The sequence below is a fragment of the Schistocerca serialis genome, chromosome 2, assembly GCF_023864345.2.
Source record: "Schistocerca serialis cubense isolate TAMUIC-IGC-003099 chromosome 2, iqSchSeri2.2, whole genome shotgun sequence".
In the NCBI taxonomy this organism is placed as follows: Eukaryota; Metazoa; Arthropoda; class Insecta; order Orthoptera; family Acrididae; genus Schistocerca; species Schistocerca serialis.
The window spans coordinates 546,206,290-546,231,914 of record NC_064639.1 but is presented as its reverse complement, the minus strand read 5'-3'; the positions used below and the strand labels follow the sequence as shown (position 1 = coordinate 546,231,914).

Here is a 25,625-nt window from a genome sequence, read left to right as displayed (position 1 = left end):
TGCTGCTACATTTAGAAAGTAATAGTTAAAAGTACTCGCAACTTGAGGATTGTCAGTCACACCATAGTAATTTACTTTAATTGTTATGTTATCTTGTACAGCGACTGACTTCGTGTCTCCCACTTGAAAGTATCTCTCACAGTTTTAATCTTATCATCTGCTTTATTTATTTCTGTCAAGGAGGTGCATCATTCTGGATATTTTTATGATTTTCCTTAAACTACTACAGTATTTTTTGTAGCATGCAAGTAACATCGTATCTTGACTTAATCTGACCTATACATAAATCCCCCTCTCTCTCTTAAATAAGATTTTAATTCCTTTAGCTATCCATACCTCACTTGCTTTTTAATGGATTTTCAGGATAGCTTTTTAGGAAAGCTACTTTCAATTAGACACAAATTCACTGTAGAATAAACTGAATTTGACATTAGTATCTCTTTCTACATACACCTCGTGACATACTTCCTTTTTTTAACTTACTCTTAAAATACTGTATCCTGTGCTCTCTTTGCATGAACTGCCTCAGTACTGTAAGGTGCTATACTGTTTATTTCCGTTAACTGTGCATCATGACCATACAGTGCATTAACAATTGAGTCCACTTGAATTGTTTCAGCCTGATCACTATCTACAAACATGTTACCCAGAGTCCTGCTATCTTGCTGCACCTGAGTTGGATAATTCACTACTGAAATTAAATTTAAACACCCAAATAATGGTTGTCGTCCATTTTTCCTGTCTGCATCTTTTAGGAAATCTATATCAAAATCTACTAACTGTTTCTTCTCATCCGACATGTTGCTCAATAAAGCATCTCGATTTCTCATAAACAGCTGAAAGTTCGCTAGAGGGGATCTGCAGACTGCTACAATTACCAGCGAAGTATTGTGCACTAACAACTCACAAACACATGCCTCTAGGTTCTGATCCACGAAAAAACTGTTTGTTTCAATATTTCTGACTTTGTGTCCAACTGTTACATATGTTTCAACTCCTCATTTTTCCATGTAACTCTATATCAACACAATGCTAATATAATCTATAATGCCTGATATTTTACTTGTACAACTCTGTGGTTACATGGTGTTCAGAGTAACGCGGAACATCTATCACTTCAGAACTTTCCACATCTTTTAGACATACAAGCAGCTCCTACATCTTGTTTTTTAGCCACCTAACGTTTGATAAATAAGATTAATTTTACTTTTCTGGAAACTATTACATATATTATGACCCTGTTCTGTTCTAATTTCTTTCAAGACTGTCTGTCTGTAACATGACTCTAACCTAAAAGAAGTGACCTTCAGACTCCAAAGCACATAGGTATTTTTTCTCGTGTTCTTGTGGGCCCCCTACACTTTCTGCAAGGCGCTCAGCTCCTTCCCACTTATATCAGGTGCAGGTCATAATTAGTGTTTCCCCAACTCCCAATTGCAGCAACAGATACAAAACATATATGAAACTTTGTTTCAGTCGAAAGCAACGCACTCAGCTCTTTGTTTACATGGCTGACAGCTGGGTTAAACAAGGATTGATCATGTCGCCGTAAACCTTCACAAGCCCCGTCCAAGTGTGAGCTGTTGCTGCACCTGTTTCCTCCAGGTCACCTGTAGCACTACGCTCTATGTTGCTAGCCAGACTGTTCCCACTCCTCCTACTGTAAGTACCTCACCATCTTCATCGAAATCCCTGCACAAGCTCCTATGTCCTCGGTTACTTGGTTAAGCTTGGAACTAGGTTTCATGAAGCTTGTGGCATGGTATTCTACACCTAGTGTTCTCTGTAGCACTTGGCCTACATACCACCCGTGATTGCTAGTTAGAAGTAGGATTCTTTTCTTTCTATTTGATTTTTCACCCGACATAGCCTTAAAGTTGTTCCTGCGAGTCTGCTGCACTCAACTTTGTACAAAACTGGTTGAGGCTCTTCTACTCTTTCAGATAACAAGTCAAACTGATCAATAACCCGAATCTGAAATGTGATTTCTAATGATACCTTCATTTGATTGTTACTTGTCACCTTTTCCCAGCTCCTGCAATCTCTTTATCCCTTCAACTTGTATCGTTCAACGTATGTCATTTCTAATTCCGCCAGTAGGGCACAAATATTTCTTACCTGTTCCACGATTCTCTTATATCGATATCATAGTCTAGAGCTCCAGGGTAGAGCCTGAAAGTGATACTATACTGGCTTCCCCGCTGCATGCAGCCCAATAAAAACCCAGCCCTCAGTCCTGACAAGTTCCTCCCACACTAACTAAACTACGACAACATCCACATTTGTTACGAATGACGATACTTTTACTGTAAACAAAAAAGCTCTAACACACATTTAAGCTGCAACAAAATACAAATCAGAAACAATTTATCTTTCGATGAGCTAGGCGGCTAGCTTCTAGGTAGTAGGCGAACGTAAAGATTTTTTTTTAATTAAAAATTGCACGTGGTGTTTGACGTGGATACTTCTTGCCTGTTGAACAATGTAACGGTCATCTGCTAATGTAGTTGACTGTAGCTGACCATCTCCTGTCCTTCGAGCAGCAGTGTCTGTGTTTCGGAACATTCCCCATGCAAGAAGGATGTGAGCAATATCAAACTCCTGGACTACATTCGTCACACATTGTCCTCCTTCCAGTGCCCCAATGATTCTTCCCCGTGAGAAGTCATCCAAATATTGTCTCCTGGTCATTACCACAGTGCTTCGTAGCTGCTCGCTGGCTGGCTGGCTGACTGACTGACTGACTGACTGACTGACACACACACACACACACACACACACACACACACACACACACACACACACACACACACACACACACACACCTACCTCTTCCACCCGTTCCTTCAACTGCCTCGTGCTGAGGATCCAGCCCCATCTCGGGCTTTATTTGTGCTGTCCTCAGACGATGCGACGCCCACCTTTCTGTGCGTGATTGGGAGGTCTCTGGAAACATTCTCTCGCACTTTCATTTATTTCCAACGAGTAGTTACTTCACCTATCTCGTCCATAGATTTTGCAGAACAACGTATAAACGACCTAGTGGATAACGTGTGCATTTCTCTGGGGTAAATAATGAAGATGTCAAGTTGTGTCAACGGAGGTGATAAAGCTAGAGAACTGCAGAGAGCGAAAATTAGCAACTGGTCTTCAATATAAACACATAACATATAATGCCATAACATAGACGAAAAGAAACGTTATCGCCTGGCAAAGCGATTGATAATCAGTCACTGTAATCAATGAAAACTGTCAAATCTCTATGAATGTGTGTTCGGATTGATTTAACATGGAACAACCCCACCGATCTAGCAGTGGGGAAAAGAATCTACATCTACACATCCACGTCTACATTCCGCCACCACCATACAGTGTGTGGCTGAGGGTACTATGTGTACTGTTATTACTTTTCCCTATTCCTGTTCCAGTCGCGAAAGGATCGCGGGAAGAATGATTGCAGGTTATCCTCCGTATGAGCTCGAATTTCTCTAATTTTATTTTCATGGTCTTTTCGCGAGACACGTGAAGGAGTAAGCAAGATATTGGTCCACTCCTCTAGGAACGTATGCTCTCAGGATTTTAACAGTAAATCACACCACGATGCAGAACTCTGCTCATGCAGCGTCTGCCAATGGAGGTGACTAGGTATCTTCATAAGCTTTTTCTGCAACTATATGAAACCGCAAAGACACGTGCTGCTCTTCTTTGAATCTTCTCTGTCTCTTCTATCAATTCTATCTGGTACGGATCGGAGACTGATTATCTGTTTTCAAGTAATGATCGAACGAATGTTTTATAAGCTACATGCTTTATGGGTTTCCTGATAGTTCTTCCAATGAATCAGTTTAACATGTCTTACTTGAGATTTGTTTTACACTAGATGCTAGACAGCGGTCTACCACAAGAACCGTTTGCAAGTAATTTACCTAAGGAAGGAGTGCCTCACAAAATCTTCGTTGCGCCAATTGTTGGAAATTGTCCGTCGAATTGGAACTCTTTAACAGGCTCAGACAACGATTTAATATAGATGAGACGCAAAGAATAGTTGCAAAATTCGTTACGGGTTGGATAACCTAGGCAGACAGTGGCACAGAACGGCATCTATTAACATTTCCGGGATGAGAGGCCTTACTGGATGCTTAAAACTGTCAGCTGACATGGCATTCTATTTTTACGGAGCACCACAATTCCTGCATATGGTTGTTGTCGATGGCGGGTGGCATAATTCTCGAGTACAAGTAATCGATGGTTAGGATCATTCTCTTTGTGCAGAATTGGCAATTGTATTTTATTTAATTCCTCTTCCTTTCTATTAAAATTAGTAAAGTGCTTATGAACTGCTACTGCCCCTCCATGCAAGAGCACTGTGATTGCTAAAACTCTAGTCTCATGCCATTTGGTATCATAGTCTTCATACGTATCGCTCGTAGGGATAGCATCTTTGATTAATAATCAAAACGTCCACGGTTCCGGATTCGAACCCCGCCACTGATTAAATGTCGGCCGAAGACTTGCGGCATAAGAAGTCATACTCATTCTGCCAACGGGCTTGCCAAAGAGGGCAGAGGAGCGGGCAGAGATTCAGGACACACTCTTGCCCTTGGTCTGGGAGAATGTCTTTATAGGCGCAAGAATCGGCAATAATCAGCGGCATGCTGATGCAGAAGACAATGGAAACAACTCCATTAAAGACGCATAACGCGTATCCACACGACATGTGGCCCATAATTAAAAAAATGCCATGGTGATCTCTCCGTTGGCGAAAGATTCCGCACTAGTTCCCCATTCGGATCTCCGAGAGGGGATTGCCAAGGGAGGGGTGAACATGAGAAAAATATTGAATAACCAAAGAAGGGATAACGCTTTACGAGTCGGGGGTGGTTTGTCAGAAGCTTGAACGTGGTCTGGAAGCTACAAAATCGGAAAAGGGAAACGAAACGGCTCAATGTAGATATAATAGGGGCCAATGAAGTGAAATGGAAAGAGACCAGGGTTTCTGGTCGGATGAGTGTACGGTAATATCAACAGATGCGGAAAATGATATAAAGGGAGAAGAATTAGTAATGAATAGGAATGTGAGACAGAGAGTGGGTTCTTGTGAACAGTCCAGTGACAGGGTTGTTCTCGTCAGAATCGACAACAAACCAACACCGACAACAACAGTTCAGGTATCCATGCCGATGTCGCAAGCAAAACATGAAGAGATAGAGAAAGTATATGAGACTATTGAACAAATAATTCAATACGTAAGAGGAGGTGAAACTCTAATAGTCATGGGGGACTGGAATGCGGGTGTACAGCGGCAAGGAGTAGAAGAAGGGGTTAGTGGAGAATATGGCTTTGGTACTACGAATAAGAACGGCGAGAGACTAACTGAGTTCTGCAATCAATTTCAGGAGTTACTTGCGGATACTCTGTTCAAAAGTCACAAGTGGAGGAGATATACTTCGAAAAGGCCGGGAGATACGGGAAGATTTCAGTTACATTGCGCCATGGTCAGGCAGAGATTCTGGAAGCAGATATTAGATCGTAAGGCGTAATCAGGGACAGATGTAGACGCAGATCACAATTTGGATATGATAAAGAGTAGCTTGAAGTTTAAGAGACTAGTCAGGAAGAATCAATGAGCAAAGAAGTGGGATACGGAATGGAGAGATACATTTGAAGTTCTCTGAGGCTATAGATACTGCGATAATGAATAGCTCAGTAGGCAGTTCAGTTGAAGAGGAATGGACGTCTCTAAATAGGGCAATCATAGAAGTTGGAGAGAAAAACGTAGGTACAAGTAAGGTAACTGCGAAGAATCCTCGGTAACAGAAGAAATACTTCAGTTGACGACGAAGGAAGAAAGTACACAAATGTCCAGGGAAATTAAAAAATGCAGAAATATAAGTCACCTAGGAATGAAATAAATAGGAAGTGTAGGGAAGCTAGGCGAAATGGCTACATTAAAAAGGTGAAGAAATCGACACAGAAATTGTCGGACGGACCGACTCAACATACAGAAAAGTCAAAACAACTTCGGTGAAATTAAAAGCAAGGGTGGTGACGTTAAGAGTGCAAGGAAAATTGCACTGTTAAACGCAGAGGAGAGAGCGGATAGTTGCAAACAATACGTTGATGGCGTCTATGAGGGGGAAGAGTTATCTAATGACGAGATGGAAGAAGAAACAGGAGTCAATAGCGAAGAGATGGGGGACCCAGTATTAGAATCAGGATTTAGAAGAGCTTTGAAAGATTTAACATAAAAAGGCGGAAGAGATAGATTATATTTCACCGGAACTTTTAAAATCATTGGGGGCAATGACAACAAAACGATTATTCACGTTGGTGTGTAGAATGTATGAGACTAGTGATATATCATCAGACTTACGGAAAAATATAATCCATACGATTGCGAAGATAGTAAGAGCCGAAAACTGAGGGTCTGTTAGATGATGATCAGTTTGGCTTTAGGAAAGGTAAAGGCACCAAGGCGCAGTTTTGATATTACAAGTGATAATGGAAGCAAGATCGAAAAAAAATCAAGACACGTTCATAGGATCTGTCGACCTAGAAAAAGCGTTCGACAAAGTAAAATGGTGCAAGGTGTTCAAAATCCTGAAAAAAACTGGCGTAAGCTATAGGGAAATATGGGTATTACACAATTTTTACAAGAACCAAGAGGGTACAACAGGAGTGGAAGATAGAAAACGGGTGTAAGACACGGTAGTGGTCTTTCTTTTGCACGTCGAAGAAGCAATGATGGAAATCAGCGAAAGTTCAACAGTACGATTACGATTCAAGATGAAAGGATATCAATGTCAAGATTAGCTGATGACATTGCTATCAGTGAAAGTAAAGAATTACAGGATCTGATGAATGGAATGAACAGTCTAATGACTATAGCATGGAGTGAGAGTAAATAGAAGAAAGACGAGAGTAATGAGAAGTAGCAGAAATGAGAACAGCGGTAAATTTAAAATCAAAATTGGTCATCACGAAGTAGATGAAGTTAATGAATTCTGGTACCTAGGCAGCAAAATAACTCATGACGGACGGACCAAGGACGACTTAAAAAGCAGAATAATTCCGGCAAAAAGGTCTTCCATTTCCAAGATAAATCTACTAGTATCAAACATAGGTCTTAATCTGAGGCAGAAATTTCTGAGAATGTACGTTTGGAGCAGAGCACTGCATGGCAGTGAGATATAAACTCCGCACTATCAAGAAGACCACCGCTACTTAGTGCTCTTTCTTCAATTCCTCCCAGAAGGAATTTCACAGCGTTATGTCCACTCTGCTTTGGTCATACCAGAATAACCTACTGTTTTAGTTTATACAAGGAGTCACCTCCACACTGTGGTTACAGAGCCTTGTAGACAATAGCTCATATTCTGTTGAAATTCCCCCTCCTACTGGTCCTCCATGCTAAACATGGTTTTCCAAATTCTTCTGTGAAAGTGGTTTGCATTATGAGATTTAAGGCTTCAAACTACCTTCAAGGCAAGGGTAGGGTGGATGGCGTTGGTTCCCTTGCGCTTCATGCTGGCTCTAGAAGGACCCTCAACCCTACCTCCTTTGCCAGGTGCCTGTTTCACCCCACTTTTATTCTGTTTTGCTTGTAGGTGCAGTTTGCCTCCTTTTCTGCCACATCTTGTTTTCATATTAGGTGTAGCATTGTGTTGGATAGTGGGCACACTTTATAATGGATCAGGAGTGGAATGACTGTGAGTGAGACAGCTCCCATTGCATGCAGAGACCTGAGGACATCGAGGTGCTGCCTCACTTATTTCTCTCGTCTTGTTTTTATGACTAATGATCCAACTGATGTTCATTACGTTTTTAGCCTCTTTTTTCTACTGTTCTGAATATCCCAACTAGAAGGCAATGTTTGGTCTGTAACTATCTTTGACTTTAACTGAGGTGGCAGGGATCATATGTGAGTGGGGTTTCTCTTGCCATGGAAGAGCTCTAGGGGATCACCCGTCCACTGTGATCTACACATCGGCCTGATCCGTTTACTTCTCTGTAAATCATTTCTGATCTGTTGCATTAGTAGTACCTTCAGTGCCTCGATTTTACCACTCCTGTGTACTTTCATCAGAACATGTTCCTGGTAGTCGGTGCTAACTCCAAATGAACTACCTCGACTTCGCTGTTTATTCCCTTAACTGTCAACCAACCAACAAACCACCTGCCCTTTAACTTAAAAAACTGCCTAGCCCACTTCTAAGATCCCCCGCTACCCACTTAACCACATTCTACCTGTAATTGACTCCTGCTCTGTTAAGCACATCCCAGTACCTCTCCATTTAAGTTGCAAGTCGAGACGACTGCAACCTTCACAGTCGTATAACCATAAGAGCCTTTGATTTGGACCCTCTGCTTAGCTCTGTAGCAAGGATCCGCAATCTGTCGTGTCAACGATGCTGCAGGTGATGAGCTCTGCCGTCATCTTCCAAGCAAGACGCTTTCTGTACCACTTCGGACAGCGGCCAGAAACCAGTATAATTGGCTGCACCCGCTGCTCTTCATAGCATCCAGAACGACCTGTTCCGCATCTGGCATGACACCGTCCAGTATGCATCCACAGTGTGCACACTGGATTTCTTTTCCTGTGGACATAACACTGTGAAATTCCTTCTGGGAGGAATTGAAGAAAGAGCACTATGTAGCAGTGGTCTTCTTGATAGTGCGGAGTCTATTAGAAGGAACGGTAACCCACCACATGTTTTCCATCTCCAAGTGAGCAGATGCCTCATTTTATAGCCTGCAATTCTACATCTGGGATCGTCAAAGCGAGTGTGAGGGTAGTGATTACTTCTCTGTCCAAACAGTCAACCAATTTATTCCCTGGGATGCGCACAGGATGTGGGACCGAGAGAAAGATCACTGAGCAAGCAGTAGGATTAAGATCAGAGAGAAGATTATGAATAGCAGATATCTCAGAATGACAAGAGTAATAGTGATCAACAACCTGAGTCACTGAAAATTAAAACGCGATCAATGGAGGTTTGTTGGATAAAACGTAGGTCTGTGTTGATGGCTATCAGTTCCACCGTAAAAACACTGAACTTTCCTGGCAATGAATGTTGTTCCTGACTGGCAGGAGACATAAAAACAAACCCATCCAATCCATGGTTTTAGGGCCATCAGTGTAATTGATAGTAGCACCCTGGTACTCTTGGAGGAAAGAAAGTAACAGATTCTGAAAGATCATGCCGTAGGGGCAACTGAAATTTTAGAACTGTGGAACTGATCGTCCAACTTTACAGCTTTGGTACAAACCAAAGGGGGGTGAGCTGCGGAGAGGGGTGCGGGAAAACATGGGAAGCGCATTCTCAGGTTGTTAGGTGGAGTTCCTGGCAGAGGGTTGTGAGGTGAACTCCAACTGGTAATCTCACCTGAGGGCAGGTGACGAGGTCAGTGCCTGTCGTATGCAAAAGAATATGTGAAATTGGATGATGAGAGAATTGTCGGATGAGGAAATTATCAGTCAGTGATTTCGTAAGTGAGCAACAGTTGGTACCATCCAAGCTGAAGAGGTTCGACAGAACTAGTGCGGACGGTGCCAGTAACGATTCAGATACCATGATGACGGACTGGGACTAACAATTTCAAAGCTGAAGATGCCGCTGATGCATAAACCTGGCAACCACAGTCCAGTTGGAACAAGACTGACCAGGACCCGATAAATAAGGAGAAGATTAGCATGATACAAAATCCATGAAGCATTGGCAAGCAACCAGAGAGCATTAAGCTTCCATATGCAGCTAATCTTTAGTTGCTGAATATGAGACATCCAAGTCAGCTTTTTATCAAAAAGGAGGACCAAAAAACGGGACTGTGCAACAACGTCCAAGCACTGGGTACTCGAGTAGAGTTCTGAGTCAGGACAGACAGTGGTATGACGACAGCAATACATAATCTGTCTCTTTGCAGGCGAGAGATGGAAACCATTTGAAATAATCCAAGCGGAGGTTCTTTGAATGGCGCCTTGGTGTTTGCATTCAACCAAGACTACAGAGTGGGAGCTGTAACAAATGCAAAAGTCATCGACATGTTGTGCAGGGGTGACCAGTAGTCATACAGACGTCACTAGCCCATTGATAGGTATGAGGAAGACTGTGTCGCTCAGCATGGAGCCCAGTGGAATGCCGTTGTTGGAGATGTGAAGAGGTGAGTGAAGTACCAACTCTAAACTGTAACAACTGGTGGAATAAAAATTGATGAGTAAAAAATGGCTGGGATCCTGCAAAGACCCAGTCATGGACGGTAAGTAAAATGTGATGCTGCCAGGCTACGTCAAAGCCTTGTGCAACTCAAAAAAGACTGCAATGGGAATGATGCCATTTGAAAAAAGCTTGTAGGATTGCCATTTCCAACCTAACCATTTCCAACTTAACCAGATGGTCGGTTGTGGCCTTTCCATACCGGTAACCACACTGATAGGGGGACAGGAAGGACCGAAACTCATTTCAAGCAGTTTGCAGAGCACGTTAGTGACACTAATCGGTCAATAGCTGTCAACAGAATTTGGGATTTTGCTTGGCTTAAGGATTTGGACAATGATACTATCTCGCCATTGCGAACGGAAGACATCTTCACGCCAAATACAGATGAAGACCCTGAGTAGATGTAGCCCTTTGAGTAGCCTTCATGCTGTGGACCATCTGATTATGAAGTGAATCAGGATCTGGGGACATATAGTGTCACAAAGCAAGAGCCTGAGGCTGTTCCTAGTTAGTGAAATGTTCGTTATGCAATTCGGCTTGCCAGGGGAGTGAAACATAGGGGTAAGTCGTCAACATTCGTTCGGTGTTACAGAGATATCAGGGTAAGAAGAAGCTGTCGCAAAATTAGTCAAAAGGTGTTCAGCAAGAACCAACGCATCTGTACAGAGACCACCCTCAAGGATGAGAACCGGAAGAGCTGTTGATCATTGGCGGCCCAGAAGCTACGGAACTTGGCCTGCACATGGGAGGAAGAGGCATGCATTACCAGGGAAGAGACGTGGAACTCTAAGCATTCCTTCTTAGTGCATTTAAACAAATAGTGAGCCTTGGCGTGGAGACATGTAAATGTGAAAAGGGTGACCCACAAGGGATGCAGCTTGAGACGTTGCAAGGCACTACGTCTACGCCGAATAGCTGTTGCAATGCCTTTGGTCTTCCATAAGACTGGCCGGTTGCAGAGTTTGCCTGTGCAAAGAGGAACAGCAGTGCCAGAGGCGCAGGTGACTGCGTTGGAGACAACCTCATCACAGACAACCACTTTTAAGCTATTTCTTTACTGTTGCACTCTAGAACAGAGGGCGGGAAAAGCGAACACTCAAAGGCCAACAAAATATTTTCGGATTCCGAGGAGACAATGATTGAAATTTCATGAGAAGATACTGCCGCAACGAAACGCCTTTCTTTTAATGATTGCCACCCCAATTCGCGTATCATATCCGTGCCGCTTCTCCTCTTTGTCGCTTAATGAAAACGAGCTGCCCGTCTCTGAAGTTTTTCTGTGCCTTCCGTCAGTCCTATCCCATGCGGATCCCACACCGCACAGCAGTACTCCAGAATCCTAAATCGTTTATGTAGATTAGGAACAGCAGAGAAGCCTCCCTGTACAACAAAAGACGGTCACCAGATTTAACAGTCTGTTAAATTCTTTTGTTCGTGACATTAGGAACTTGGAATGTGCCTAGCGTGTCTGACCGCGGTAGTGAACACGCTACAACATGTTTCTCGATAGCTTTCCTAGAAGCAAGAAGCAGTAGTGCATTTTACTTCATTTCAGTTATTTTTGACGCGTAGCTTTTGTGCCCACTGCTTTATGATGGAGACGAAAGGCAAGATTAGAAACATAAAAAAGGATAGTGAGCTACGAATAAAAAGAAATCAGAATTTAACAAAGAAACAGCTGCTGCTCAAAGCCACGACAACGCTGAAGCTGAAATAATTAGAAATTTAAAGATTTATGGTCAGATCGATGTTTTACAATGGTATAAACTGTATGTAATAGTAAAATATAAACTTGGTTAAACACATTTGGGATTTTACTTTTAGTTTTTTATTATAGTGGGGACTACTTTGCTATACAATTTCTTATTTTCTAATTTTATGCGATTTTTGGATATCTTTTACACCGTGGCTTTTTTAAGAAACAAAAAAATAATATTAAATGTAAATAGACTCTGTACAATAGAGGGGCTCTTATCAATCACTGCTGGCCGCAATTTATATCTATTTAAAGCTCAACACTGATCTTGGCCGCTGTGGCCGAGTGGTTCTAGGCGCTTCCGTCCGGAACCGCGCTGCTGCTACGGTCGCAGGTTCCAACCCTGCCTCGGGCATGGATGTGTGTGATGTCCTAAGGTTAGCTAGGTTTAAGCAGTTCTAAGTTCTAGGGGACTGATAACCTCAGATAACAGTCCCATAGTGCTTAGAGCCACTTGAACCATTTTGACACACCTACTAGGGAAACAAGTGTCCTACTGCTTGCCAGGGGTAAGAGGCTACCTATACATTTTAATGTTCACTATATACCATGCGTTTGCTGTCATAATCGATAAAACGTTTGAAAATTGCTCTTGCATTACTGTTCTAGCTACGTAATCATATTTGTTGATCACAGGATAGCCTGAGGGTGGTATTGTCGACAGTAGGCAAAATAAGTGAATTGCGATTATAGGCACAAACATACACTTTTTCAGTACTAACTTTGTCGCTGTTCCATCGCCAATATGTCGGGAGTATGCATTAGAAATTAACTGCGTATTGTACAGCAAAGCAAAATCGCGTGTAATTTTGGGATTCCTAGATGAATTCCTCGCATTCAATTGGCCAACAAATTAAGTGCTGAGAAAAAGAAGAGCCATAGTCGATTTTCTTGGAGTTAATTACAGGGAATTTTATTTTCCGTTGTGTCAGAAATTTCAACCGTGTTCTTTGTTACTCCTCGGAAATAATTGAAGTGAAGCTGAGCACATTCAGTAATTCCTTAGAAATGAAGTATGGCACTTAAGTCTTTATCCAAATTTTTAATATATTTTTTTTAAATTTAATCTTATTACACTTTTGCAATACTTTCTCTGTCAGACGGTGAAAATGGGGTTAAGCTACCAGAACATGCATTCTTTCGAATGAAAAGATTTGCAATGTGAATCTGCCATGGTTTTTTCCCTGTTTCCTTACATTTGGACATTTCGCTCTCGCAGCCTACAATTACTGTCTCGCGCAACGGCTGCGGCAGCCGAGCAGTCGGCGGCCGTGGTCGCACGCCGCGTGGGCTGCCCGCCGGCTAGGTGTGGCGTCGCAGGACGCGCCGCGCTATCGCGCCCACGTTGCGCTTTCTCGCGCTGATAACGCTGCCCCAGGGGTGCTCAAACGCCGACCACCTCCTCGGCCGGCGCTGTCTGCCTGCGCCTAATAACCTCGTATCCGGCTGCAGCAGCTATTCCCATCACCGTGGGCCACCTTCGACTGCAAGAGTGGAAGAGATGTTCAATGGCCAGAAGGCTTGTAGTAGTTTAACTTGTCCACTCTGCAAGTCAGGTACGCTGGTGACGGAGTTTTCAAGGGAGTCAACAACGTGGTCATTAGTCCCTTTATCCTCACAATCAATAGGCCAATAGAAGAGTTTCCCGAGTAATGCAGACTGAGTCGCATCAAGAGCTGCGACGTTGATCACAAGAAATGATTTATGGAGAACGGTATTGAATCGGAAGTTGGACATCCGCTTGTCTTCCCAATGTGAGATACGTCTTCTGAGACGCGATGGTAAGCCTGCTTTTGGGAATGGTATTGACAGAAGATACACTGTGGAAGCTTCTTTAGCTGATTTATCAGCACGATCCGTGCCCAAGATGCCCAAGTAGAACAGAACGGCATCTAGAGGAACACAGCCGAAGATTCTTTATTCTCGAGGTCGTATAAAAGTTCGTGAATGGTGTACGCCAACGGATGAGTCGAAGCGTAATTCTCGATCGCCTTCAAACTGCTGAGAGAGTCCTGCATAGGGAAACACACTGACGGACTAAATACCACAACGCAAAAAATAACTATGTAGGGAAATGAAATCATGGAAATACATTTATCTAAGTAATACAGGGTGTTACAAAAATGTACGGCCAAACTTTCAGGAAACATTCCTCACACACAAATAAAGAAAAGATGTTATGTGGATATGTGTCCGGAAACGCTTAATTTCCATGTTAGAGCCTATTTTAGTTTCGTCAGTATGTACTGTACTTTCTCGATTCACCGCCAGTTGGCCCAATTGAACGAAGGTAATGTTGACTTCGGTGCTTGTGTTGACATGCGACTCATTGCTCTACAGTACTAGCATCAAGCACACCAGTACGTAGCATCAACAGGTTAGTGTTCATCACGAACGTGGTTTTGCAATCAGTGCAATGTTTACAAATGCGGAGTTGGCAGATGCCCATTTGATGTATGGATTAGCACGGGGCAATAGCCGTGGCTCGGTACGTTTGTATTGAGACAGATTTCCAGAACGAAGGTGTCCCGACAGAAAGACATTCGAAGCAATTGATCGGTGTCTTAGGGAGCACGGAACATTCCAGCCTATGACTCGCGACTGGGGAAGACCTAGAACGACGAGGACACCTGCAATGGACAAGGCAATTCTTCGTGCAGTGGACGATAACCCTAATGTCAGCGTCAGAGAAGTTGCTGCTGTACACGGTAACGTTGACCACGTCACTGTATGGAGAGTGCTACGGGAGAACCAGTTGTTTCCCTACCATGTACAGCGTGTGCAGGCACTATCAGCAGCTGATTGGCCTCCACGGGTACACTTCTGCGAATGGTTCATCCAACAATGTGTCAATCCTCATTTCAGTACAAATGTTCTCTTTACGGATGAGGCTTCATTCCAACGTGATCAAATTGTAAATTTTCACAATCAACATGCGTGGGCTGACGAGAATCCGCACGCAATTGTGCAATCACGTCATCAACACAGATTTTCTGTGAACGTTTGGGCAGGCATTGTTGGTGATATCTTGATTGGGTCCCAAGTTCTTCCACCTACGCTCAATGGAGCACGTTATCATGATTTCATACGGCATACTCTACCCGTGCTGCTAGAACATGTGCCTTTACAAGTACGACACAACATGTGGCGATGGAGCTCCTGCACATTTCAGTCGAAGTGTTCGTACGCTTCTCAACAGCAGATTCGGTGATCGATGGATTGGTACAGGCGGACCAATTCCATGGCCTCCACGCTCTCCTGAACTCAACCCTCTTGAATTTCATTTATGGGGGCATTTGAAAGCTCTTGTCTACGCAACCCCGGTACCAAATATAGAGACTCTTCGTGCTCGTATTGTGGACGGCTGTGATACAATACGCCATTCTCCAGGGCTGCATCAGCGCATCAGGGATTCCATGCGACGGAGGGTGGATGCATGGCTCAAATGGCTCTGAGCACTATGGGACTCAACTGCTGTGGTCATCAGTCCCCTAGAACTTAGAACTACTTAAACCTAAATAACCTAAGGACATCACACACATCCACGCCCGAGGCAGGATTCGAACCTGCGACCGTAGCAGTCGCGTGGTTCCGGACTGCGCGCCTAGAACCGCGAGACCACCGCGGCCGGCGAGGGTGGATGCACGTATCCTCGCTAACGGAGGACATTTTGAACATTTCCTGTAACAAAGTGTTTGAAGTTACGCTGGTACGTTCTGTTGCTGTGTGTTTCCATGCCATGATTAATGTGATTTGAAGAGAAGTAATAAAATGAGCTCTAACATGGAAAGTAAGCGTTTCCGGACACATGTCCACATAACATATTTTCTTTATTTGTGTGTGAGGAATGTTTCCTGAAAGTTTGGCCGTACCTTTTTGTAACACCCTGTATATCTAAGTGATTAAAACTGCAAGATCACAAGCGCGAGACAAGCTCTTGCAAATGTGAAATGCTGGTACATTAATAACCAGTGTTTATCCAAGAATACAAAAGTGGATGCATTGTGTTGTACACGTGCAGGATGTCAGTTTGTGAGATTTAGTTCCATGCCTATTGCACCTGGTCGGTCAATACAGGGACGGTTAAAGCTGTTTGTGGATCACACTGGAGATTTCGTCCGATCATGCCCATATGTGCACGTTTGGAGACAGATCTGGTGATCGAGCAGACCAAGGCAACATGTCGACACACTGTACAGTATGTGGGGTTACAACAGCGGCACATGGGCGAGCGTTGTCCTGTTGGAAAACACGCCCTGGAATGCCGTTCATGACTGGCAGTTCAACAGGTCAAATCACCAGATTAAGAAGAAATTTGCAGTCAGGGTGCGTGGGCTAACCACAAAAGTGCTCCTGCTATCATAAAAAATCGTGGCCCAGAACATAACTGCAGACCTAGGTCTAGTGTAGTACTCAGACAAGTTACCAGAATGAGATTTTCACTCCGCAGCGGAGTGTGCGCTGATATGAAACTTCCTGGCAGATTAAAATTGTGTGCCGGACCGAGACTCGAACTCGCGACCTTTGCCTTTCGCGGGCAAGTGCTGTCCTTAAACTAACCGATCTGGTAGAGGACTTGCACGCAAGAGGCAAAGATACCGAGTTCGAGTCTCGGTCCGGGACACAGTTTTAATCTTCCAGGAAGTTTCAGTCAGACAAGTTGGTAGCAGGCCCTCAACTGGCCTCCTCCTAACCAACACACGGCCGTCCCCGGCACAGAGGCAGAACCAGCTTTTGTAAGTAATCACACCACTGAAGTCGCAAATGGTGATGGTTTGGGCTCAGTGGAATGCACGCTACAGGGCGTCTAGCTCGGAGCTGTCCTTAAACTAACCGATCTGTAACAGTTCGTTGTGACGCTGGTGCCAATTGCTGCTACAGATGCAGTACCATGCGCCAGAGCCATATGGTCGACACGATGGTCTTCCGACTCGGTATTGTCACATGGCCATCTGTAGCCTGGTCGTCTAGCGATTGTACATTCTTGTGACACCACTGCCAGCAATCGTCTGCTGTGACTATATTCCTGCCAAGTCTTTCTGCAATATCACAGAAGGAACACCCAGCTCCTCGTAGCCCTATCACACGCTCTCGTTCAAACTCAGTGAAATGTTGTTAACGGCGCCTATGTTACGTTAAGTGTGTTCCTGACTAACATCAACACACAATTTCCGTCTCAAAGATAACTAACACTCACAACGGTTACAGCGTGCATTTGAAGCAAACCTGATTTGCATCCTCATAGTGGCGCTACTAACGCCAATCTTATGCGACTGGCGCGAAATCTGAATAGACGTTACGGTAGCTTGACGCCATTTCCAGTCTGACGGACCAAGACGTAGACACACGCCTTCCAACTTCCGTTCATGTCGAACAAGTCCTCCCTTGGTGCTGCGATTTATTTTTCGTGAGTATGTTTCCAGCCTGCTAGGTTTGTAAGTATGTCGAGAGCTCATAGTTCTGTGCACTGCAACTAATTCCGCCGTTTAGATACGGAACAGTGGGATGAGAGCGTTGTTCATACACATTTTATCGGTGAACGCACAGCCAACTTTCTCATCGTTCTTGAAGCTGTCGGTACAAATCGGACTAAAAGTTGTGTTGTCGTGGAAGGCAGGATAGAACCTTAAGCGACGGGTGTTAGGCCTGTATGATCCCTAATGCGGTACTGGAGATCGATTGTACTACAAACCGAGGAATACACTACGAGAGGAGCTCTGTCTGCGGGGTGGGCGGCTACGTTATTGTGCAGCTTTGGGCATATTCTGGCAAAAACTATGCGTTTATCCTAGAACTAAAATATACGACACTGCGGGAAAACAAAACCAGTTGACGAGATCTGCTGAGGAGAAACCAGCTGGACAGCAGACAGGTGGTCTGTGTAGAAGCACTTTGACTGTGAATAATGTTTCGCAGATCAAAAGACCACTTAGTGAAACAGGCCTTTCTACAAGACCCAGCGCTCTCGTGCGTGCGACTGCACAAGGAAGTAGAGAACAGACAATGCACTCTCGATTGTGGTACGTGCAACTTGCTATAACACTGGCAAGACACTGCTGCAGATCTGTTTACAGACAGACACTAAAGTCCATACAGCTTTGCATCGTTATTTAGGATATGTTTATTTTGTAACTATTGAAACCGCATTTGATTTTTTGTACTTTCAAATTATCGTTTCTAACACGAAATAAATAGAAGATAACAAGATAGTGTGGGTTATACGAAGCGAATGAACTCAGCTACTACATCTTACAGCGCAGTTCTACACTTCCGTTTGCAACCCATTTCAGACCTGTGAATAAACAACAAAAGGACACATTTTGTAAGATGATCTCAGTAAACGTAGAAGAAAAGGTAACAACTAAACTCGACGTAGTGTCTGTTAAGCTCTAATCCGGTACGAACATTCCTCATTCAGACTGCAGGCTTCTGTGGTTAATTCCACCGATGAAATCAGCTCGGTTTATCAGTCGTGTGATAATCTGAGGATGACGGATAGGAAACATGTCGAAACGTGTTTTCTATATGAAGCTTTTAATCGTCATTCATTTCTTACGCACCTGACTCTTCCAATGGAGGGTTAATCAATAACTGGCAATTGACCGACAAGGATTTGCCAATTTTTCTTGTATGTCAGGTCGGATGTCATTCCTAATGCCAGAAACGTCAGTAATCGTATGGGAGGAAGGTCGTGTGAAAACTTTGTTCTAACTGCAAATGTACTTTAATTGATGATTAGTGCTCGACTTACACACCAGCTTTACCGAGAAGACTTTTTGTGGTTTATACGCTGCGATGAACATTACTGAAATTATTAATCAAGTCGATTTCTCTGCTGTATCATCTAGAGGCGCTATTCCAGTAACACTGCAGGATGATAGACTCCATGGAGGTTGGAAGTTACGTAGCGACACGAGTGACACCGTGAAACTAAGTGGTTCGTGAGCCATGCACGAACAGCAAAACTGGTAGGCCACTGCTCTCCAAACGCATGGATCCAGTTCGAGTAATATTGCTGGCTACAAAGCTAGTTTGACAGTGATGTTGATCGAGGCATATGATTCACTTACGAACGAAAAAAGGTTTATTTGTATTGTAACTACTTGTGTGTAGTGTTTCTGATGTGGAAGTCAGGTCCTTGACCGAAATTTTCACGTTCAAGTATGGAAAACCTCCCAAAAAAGTTATCTTTGGCTAGTTACTGTAGCATATGAAGATGTTGCGCGACTTCTGTTTGGATGTGTGCTACTTCCTTGTCTTGTAAGTCAGCATACTCAGCGCCACCAAAGCGACCAAGTAACATATACCTCTTAAGTACAGCATGTGGTACTTTCTTAGATGTATAATTATAATAATAGGTCACTGATGAACACCATATATCGTAAAGCTTTACTTGTACTGTTCTTGCCGCGCAGCTATCAAACCACGAGATGTTACATCTTTTGCTTAAAAGTAGTAGTTGCAGTATCACAGTCAGCGTGTCATTGTCGTTTTGTTTGCAGCACCGCTTCTTTGGTCTTACACAAACCCTAGTGACTGCTGTGAACTGGACTTAACTTACCTCCGAAGCGCCGTCGCGCGGCTCTCTCTGCAATTGGGAGATCTGTTGACGCAGTGCCGATATCTGAAATAAACAATGAAAATGTGTTACTCCTCTTAACAACGTAGGTGATCGGCGACCTAGGGTCTAGATTGGTCTTGACGATAGGAATGCTGCACGTATTCCCATATTAGGCTCCTTCACAGATACACTAATAATATCGAGAATGCCCCGGCAAAGCATAATAGCGTCATTATCTGCCAATTACTGACTTACCAGAACGTGTGTGATAATAGTAGATTTTTCACAGATGACTCTATTAACTGTGGTGTCACCGCCAGACACCACACTTGCTAGGTGGTAGCCTTCAAATCGGCCGCGGTCCGTTAGTATACGTCAGACCCGCGTGTCGCCACTATCAGTGATTGCAGACCGAGCGCCGCCACACGGCAGGTCTAGAGAGACTTCCTAGCACTCGCCCCAGTTGTACAGCCGATTTTGCTAGCGATGGTTCACTGACAAATTACGCTCTCATTAGCCGAGACGATAGCCTTCAGCTACGTCATTTGCTACGACCTAGCAAGGCGGCATTATCATTTGCTATTTATCTTGTGATGCATGTACCGTCAGAGCGATGTTCACCAATTATGGATTAAAGTTAAGTATTCCAGCAGCTACGTACTTTTCTTGATAGTATAATTACTTTACCTGTTCCAGACCTCACGCCAGCCTGCGTGAGCTTAAACGCGTGCCTTTCGGCTTCCTCTCCTAGTGGCTTGGCTGTCTTGCCAAGTCACAGCATTAACCAACAATAATGTTGTAAAATATTGCTAAATCTTGATAACATTATGCCTGGTATAAAGATCGGCAAACAAATTTGCACTTCACCAAATGTAAAAATGCAGTAGGCCTTTTACTGTACAATCAGTCATCTAAACCTAGAATCAGTCGAGTTACATGAACAACTGACAATTAAAATGTCAATATATATTCCGGGGAATCATCACACATTCTGTTGTGCGTGACGCAAATATCAGGCTTCGTTTTATTGCTAGGTTACGTGGAAAACGTAGGTTGTCTACCAAAGAGAAAGTCTACCGAACACTATTACGATATGCACTGGGTTACTGCTGAAACATGTGAGATCCACGCCACACATTCGACTAACAGGAAGCATCGATCGCACATCCTTTAAGACAGCGGAAACGGTCACTCACCTGTCTGTCTCGCGAAAGATGGAAACAGAATTGTTGAAGCCGCTCAAAGGGCACTCACGTGATGAAAGACGTCTAGTATCTTGGGGAAAACGACTTAGAGTATTGTAAGAAGTGCCTTTTAGAGCGGAAGCAAAGAAAGCTCTCCAGTCCATGATATATCGCACTCCCGCATATTACCAAGATACTGTTACACTGGTAACAGTTGGGACATAACGCATATACACACTCACTCTATCTACGACCCATTCATGACCGGCATGGAAAGAAATAATGTTCGGTCGGTAAATGTGTCTCGTGGCACGTAAGGTAATGTTCACTAAATGGACAAAGCTGTGATAGTGGAATAACACTTAGTGCATATAGAACGGGCACATGAAATTAGAATACACTCGCAATCAATTGTAGCCGTTTGTAATGAAATTGGAGCGGTAACACAGACGCTGTAGTTAATAATATACTCAGGATGACTGTAGTTCGGTTTCCAACTTCACGGTTAACGCCATTCAGGTTCGCAGCGTGGACACCCGAAACTCTTCTCGAACATGAGTCTTTTGTCTTACATTATCACTCCAAATGGTTCGGTAAAACACGGTACGACGCCGACATCGGAAATATACACCGAACATCAACGTTCAAAACCAGTTTACGAGCAAATCATTTTTTCTCACTCCGTTGGTGAATACCCGGTCCCATTTCATTTCTACTCTAGCGTCGGAGAGATTAGTGATAAAGTCTTCGAAGCACGCAGAAAAATCGTGTTCCACTCTAATGGAGTCTTCAGTAAGTACCTGATTTTCCACTGGATCCATTGCACGATACCACAAGTGTATTGCTGACTGCCGGAACAAGTACATAGTTCCAGCGCAACTGTATTAGTCTCCTTTATCGCTCCGCTATGAACGACACGTTCGGTGGGTCACTTTCAAACACAATGCCAGAACAAGGGAGCACGTAACGCAATGATTACTTATGGACGTTTTAACGTACGTCACAATGTAGCAAACATCTATCAAAAACTACGTGCTATAAAACATTTTCTCCATTCAATAACCCAAAAACTCCAACCTTAATCACAATTTCGGCGCTGTAAGGTACACCATAGTTACGCATTTCCAATGTTTACCTGGCTCTGCTAAAAGAGATTGGAAAAAAAGGTAAATTTATATACGAACATTGTAACACTATATTAAATATTGCCGTTTTTTAGTTATAACTGAGCCAGACATACTGATAGCTTCCGTGATTCAAATAAATCACTTTAGACGGAAGTCAGTATCGTTTCAATAACGATTCAATGGCAGAATCTAGTCTCTATCACTTTTCAACTGAACTACACTGAAGCGCCCAAGAAACCGGTATAGAGATGCGTATTCAAGTTCAGAGATATGCAAACAGGCAGAATATGGCGCTGCGGTCGGCAACGCCTATGTAAGACAACAAGTGTCTGGCACAGTTGTTACATCAGTTACTGCTGCTACAATGGCATGTTATCAACATTTAAGTGAGTTTAAACTTGGTGTCATAGTCGGCGCACGAGCGATGGGACACAGCACCTCCGACGTAGCGATCAAGTGGGGATTTTCCCGTACTAGCATTTCAGGAGTGTATTGTGCTTATCAAGAATCTGGGAAAACATCAAATCTCCGACATCGCTGCGGTCGGAAAAAGATCCTGCAAGATCGGGGTCAACGACGGTTGAAGAGTTTCGTTCAGCGTGACGGAAGTGCAACTCTTCCGCAAAATGATGCACATTTCAATGATGGGCCACCAGCATGTGTCAACGTGCGAACAATTCAACGAAACATCATCGATATGGACTTTCGGAGCCGAAGGCCCACTCGTGTACCCTTGATGACTGCACGACACAAGGCTGTACGCCTGGCCTGAGCCCATCAACACCGATATTTGACTGTTGATGACTGGAAACATGTTTCCTGGTCTAATGAGTCTCGTGTCAAATTGTATCGAGCGGATGGACGCGTGCGGTATGGAGACAACCTCATGAATCCATGGACCCTGTATGTCAGCAGGGGACTGTTCAAGCTGGTGGACAGGCGCTGATAACCTCGCTGTTGTGCGCCCTAAAACACTAATAATCATTATCATCATCATCATCATCAAGCTGGTGGAAGCTCCGTAATGGTGTGGGGCGTGTGCAGCTGAAGTGATATGGGACCCCAGATACGCATAGATACGACTCTCACAGGTCACGTATGTAAGCATCCTGTCTGATCACCATCATCCATTCATGTCCATGGTGCATTCCGACGGACTTGGGCAATTCCAGCAGAACAATGCGACACACCATACGTCCAAAGTTGTTAGAGTGTGGCTCCAGGAGTACTTTTCTGAGTTTAAACACTTCCGCTGGCCACCAAATTCCCAAAATATGAACATTATTGATAATATCTGGGAAGCCTTGCAACGTGCTATTCAGAAGAGATCTCCATCCCCTCGTACTCTTACGGATTTAGACAGCCCGCAGGATTTACGGCGTCGATCCCCTCCAGCACTACTTCAGACAGCAGTTGAATTCATGCCACGTCGTGTTGCGCCACTTATCCGCGCTCGTGGGGGCTCTACACGATATCAGGCAAGTGTACCAGTTTCTTTGGTCTTCAGTGTAGCATAATGCCTTTAATCTGTCGTTATGAACTGGATATTTAGCTACTCCCTTACCAGCTTTGGAGCCTGATGCCAAAGCATCATTATTTCTTTTTCCGACATTGTGGTTGGATATGTGTCACTGTCATGGTGAACAGGTGACGAACGAACCGTGTGTTCCGATCTTCCACAAGCTGTCCGCTACCTGAAGACCGCCAGCACAGTGTTCAGTCCTTATCGTAATGAGTACATACTGCTCACTGGCTGTGGCTGCGAATAAAGTTTTATGCCAGCTCTAAATGGTTTATGAAGACTATCTGCAAAGAGCAAGAGACGATGCGCTTAGATTCTACTAGCCGAAACGCGGGTCTGTTTTTGAAATGGACTTCCGCAAACGCCTAATGCATCACGATATTACAAATATGAAACGCTTATGCAATCACGTTTGGAGCAGTCTCCTGACCATCGAGATAAGTGAACTGAGAGCTGTCCTTAAAGACAGAATAGTTACGATCACATATTAACATGAGTTGAATAAGCAGATTAAGCTGATGTTCTCTGTGCCACTCGGTGCCCTAAAATAAACTAAATTTTATAGAGTCTTTCTTCATGCAAAATACAGATTAAATTATTATGTCTTAATAATAGAATTTTACACATAAAGAGGGAAATAAATCACGAAGAAATAGTGCACAAGAATGAAGCTGCTGTACTTCGTCGTGAACCATTTATTCCTGTAGGAATGTCGCCGGTTAAGCCTCTTACATTCCCATCTGAACTACACAACTGAAAAGTACTCATCAAAAGCATTAACGTTGGCTTAGAAATCGCCCGAACATTGTTCCACGCAATTCGCCAAATGCTACTTTGAACAGCAGTAGAAGTACACAACTGACAGATGGAATGAATGGGTGTTAACGCATAAGATATCTCAGGGATACACTTTCCTATCTCCTTTGTGGCTGTGACTGATACAGCTAGCTAAAAATTAGCTTCTTATTACACAATGTCCACTTAAGGTAAAAAGATAATGTTTCCTACCATAAACACCTATGTACAAGAAGTGCTAATACAGTTCGAGTACAAGATGACCGTAAAGAATGTCTGATGGCGTAGTGATTTGCGGTACAAGAGTGCTACAAATATTTCAATGAGCTTCAGGCTTTCACAGACTAAAATGACGAATTTAATTTCCACCTTTATTGAAAGATGCGTAACAAAACAAACAAAAAGAAACCCTCCGCTCCGTCTACAAGCGTCGCCGTAGGCCTGTAATTTACATGCGCTTATAGAAGCACTTTGGACAATTACACTCCAAGACCAGGTCCCACTACAGCGCCCCAGAAAAAGAAAGCATTCGTATGAATGTAACACAAGTTAATTCGACAGTTGAAATGATTTAAGTTCTGAAAATCATCAACCCTTGGTCTTCATATTTTATTGCCAAAAATTTCGTTTGGACAATCCGTAACGCAAAATATTGTGCGGAAAGCTAACGTGGCAAAGAAAGCAGCAAGTCAACAACGCGTGAACAAAAGGGAGCTTAGTTAAAAAAATGTTCAAATGTGTGTGAAATCTTATGGGACTTAACTGCTAAGGTCATCAGTCCCTAAGCTTACACACTACTTAACCTAAATTATCCTAAGGACAAACACACACACCCATGCCCGACGGACCAGCCGCACAGCCCACGACTGCAGCGCCTTAGATCGCTCGGCTAATCCAGCGCTGCGAAGCTTAGTTACATTAATGTATACGAGAAAAGCCTTAAAACTACGAAACAGGCACTGACACGGATCAGAAACGCTAGAGCCAGATATGATTTTAAAATGAATTACCACCAGGAGCACAATTGGTCTGAGATATCAACATACACATTAAGACTGCATACCGTTAGTGTGTGCGTAAGGCTGCTCGTGTTGTGAGAGAAAGTTTTCTAGTGTTCAAAAAATGGTTCAAATGGCTCTGAGCACTATGGGACTTAACATCTTAGGTCATCAGTCCCCTAGAACTTAGAACTACTTAAACCTAACTAACATCCATGCCCGAGGCAGGATTCGAACCTGCGACCGTAGCAGTCCCGCGGTTCCGGACTGCAGCGCCTAGAACCGCACGGCCACCGCGGCCGGATTTCTAGTGTTCGTAAAAGTCCTTCTAAATTTTCTAAACATTTGTTTGAGGAAAGAAAAACCCTCTGTTCGCAACAATGGAACCGACAAATGATAAAATTAGAAAAAATATTTACAACTACACACACTAAAAAGGTGTAAAAAAGATTTCTGTAGACACTG

At 43.6% G+C, this 25,625-nt stretch overlaps 1 protein-coding gene across 2 annotated transcripts in view; it reads right to left on the bottom strand.

Annotated features, from left to right (window-relative positions):
- Positions 1-25,625, bottom strand: part of LOC126457525 (thyroid receptor-interacting protein 11-like) — a 467,726-nt gene that overhangs the window by 304,090 nt on the left and 138,011 nt on the right. For both annotated transcript variants that reach the window (XM_050093868.1, XM_050093869.1), the window contains exon 3: positions 19,535-19,597. In XM_050093868.1, coding sequence (XP_049949825.1) covers positions 19,535-19,597 — 63 coding nt within the window. The remainder of the gene's footprint in view (positions 1-19,534; positions 19,598-25,625) is intronic.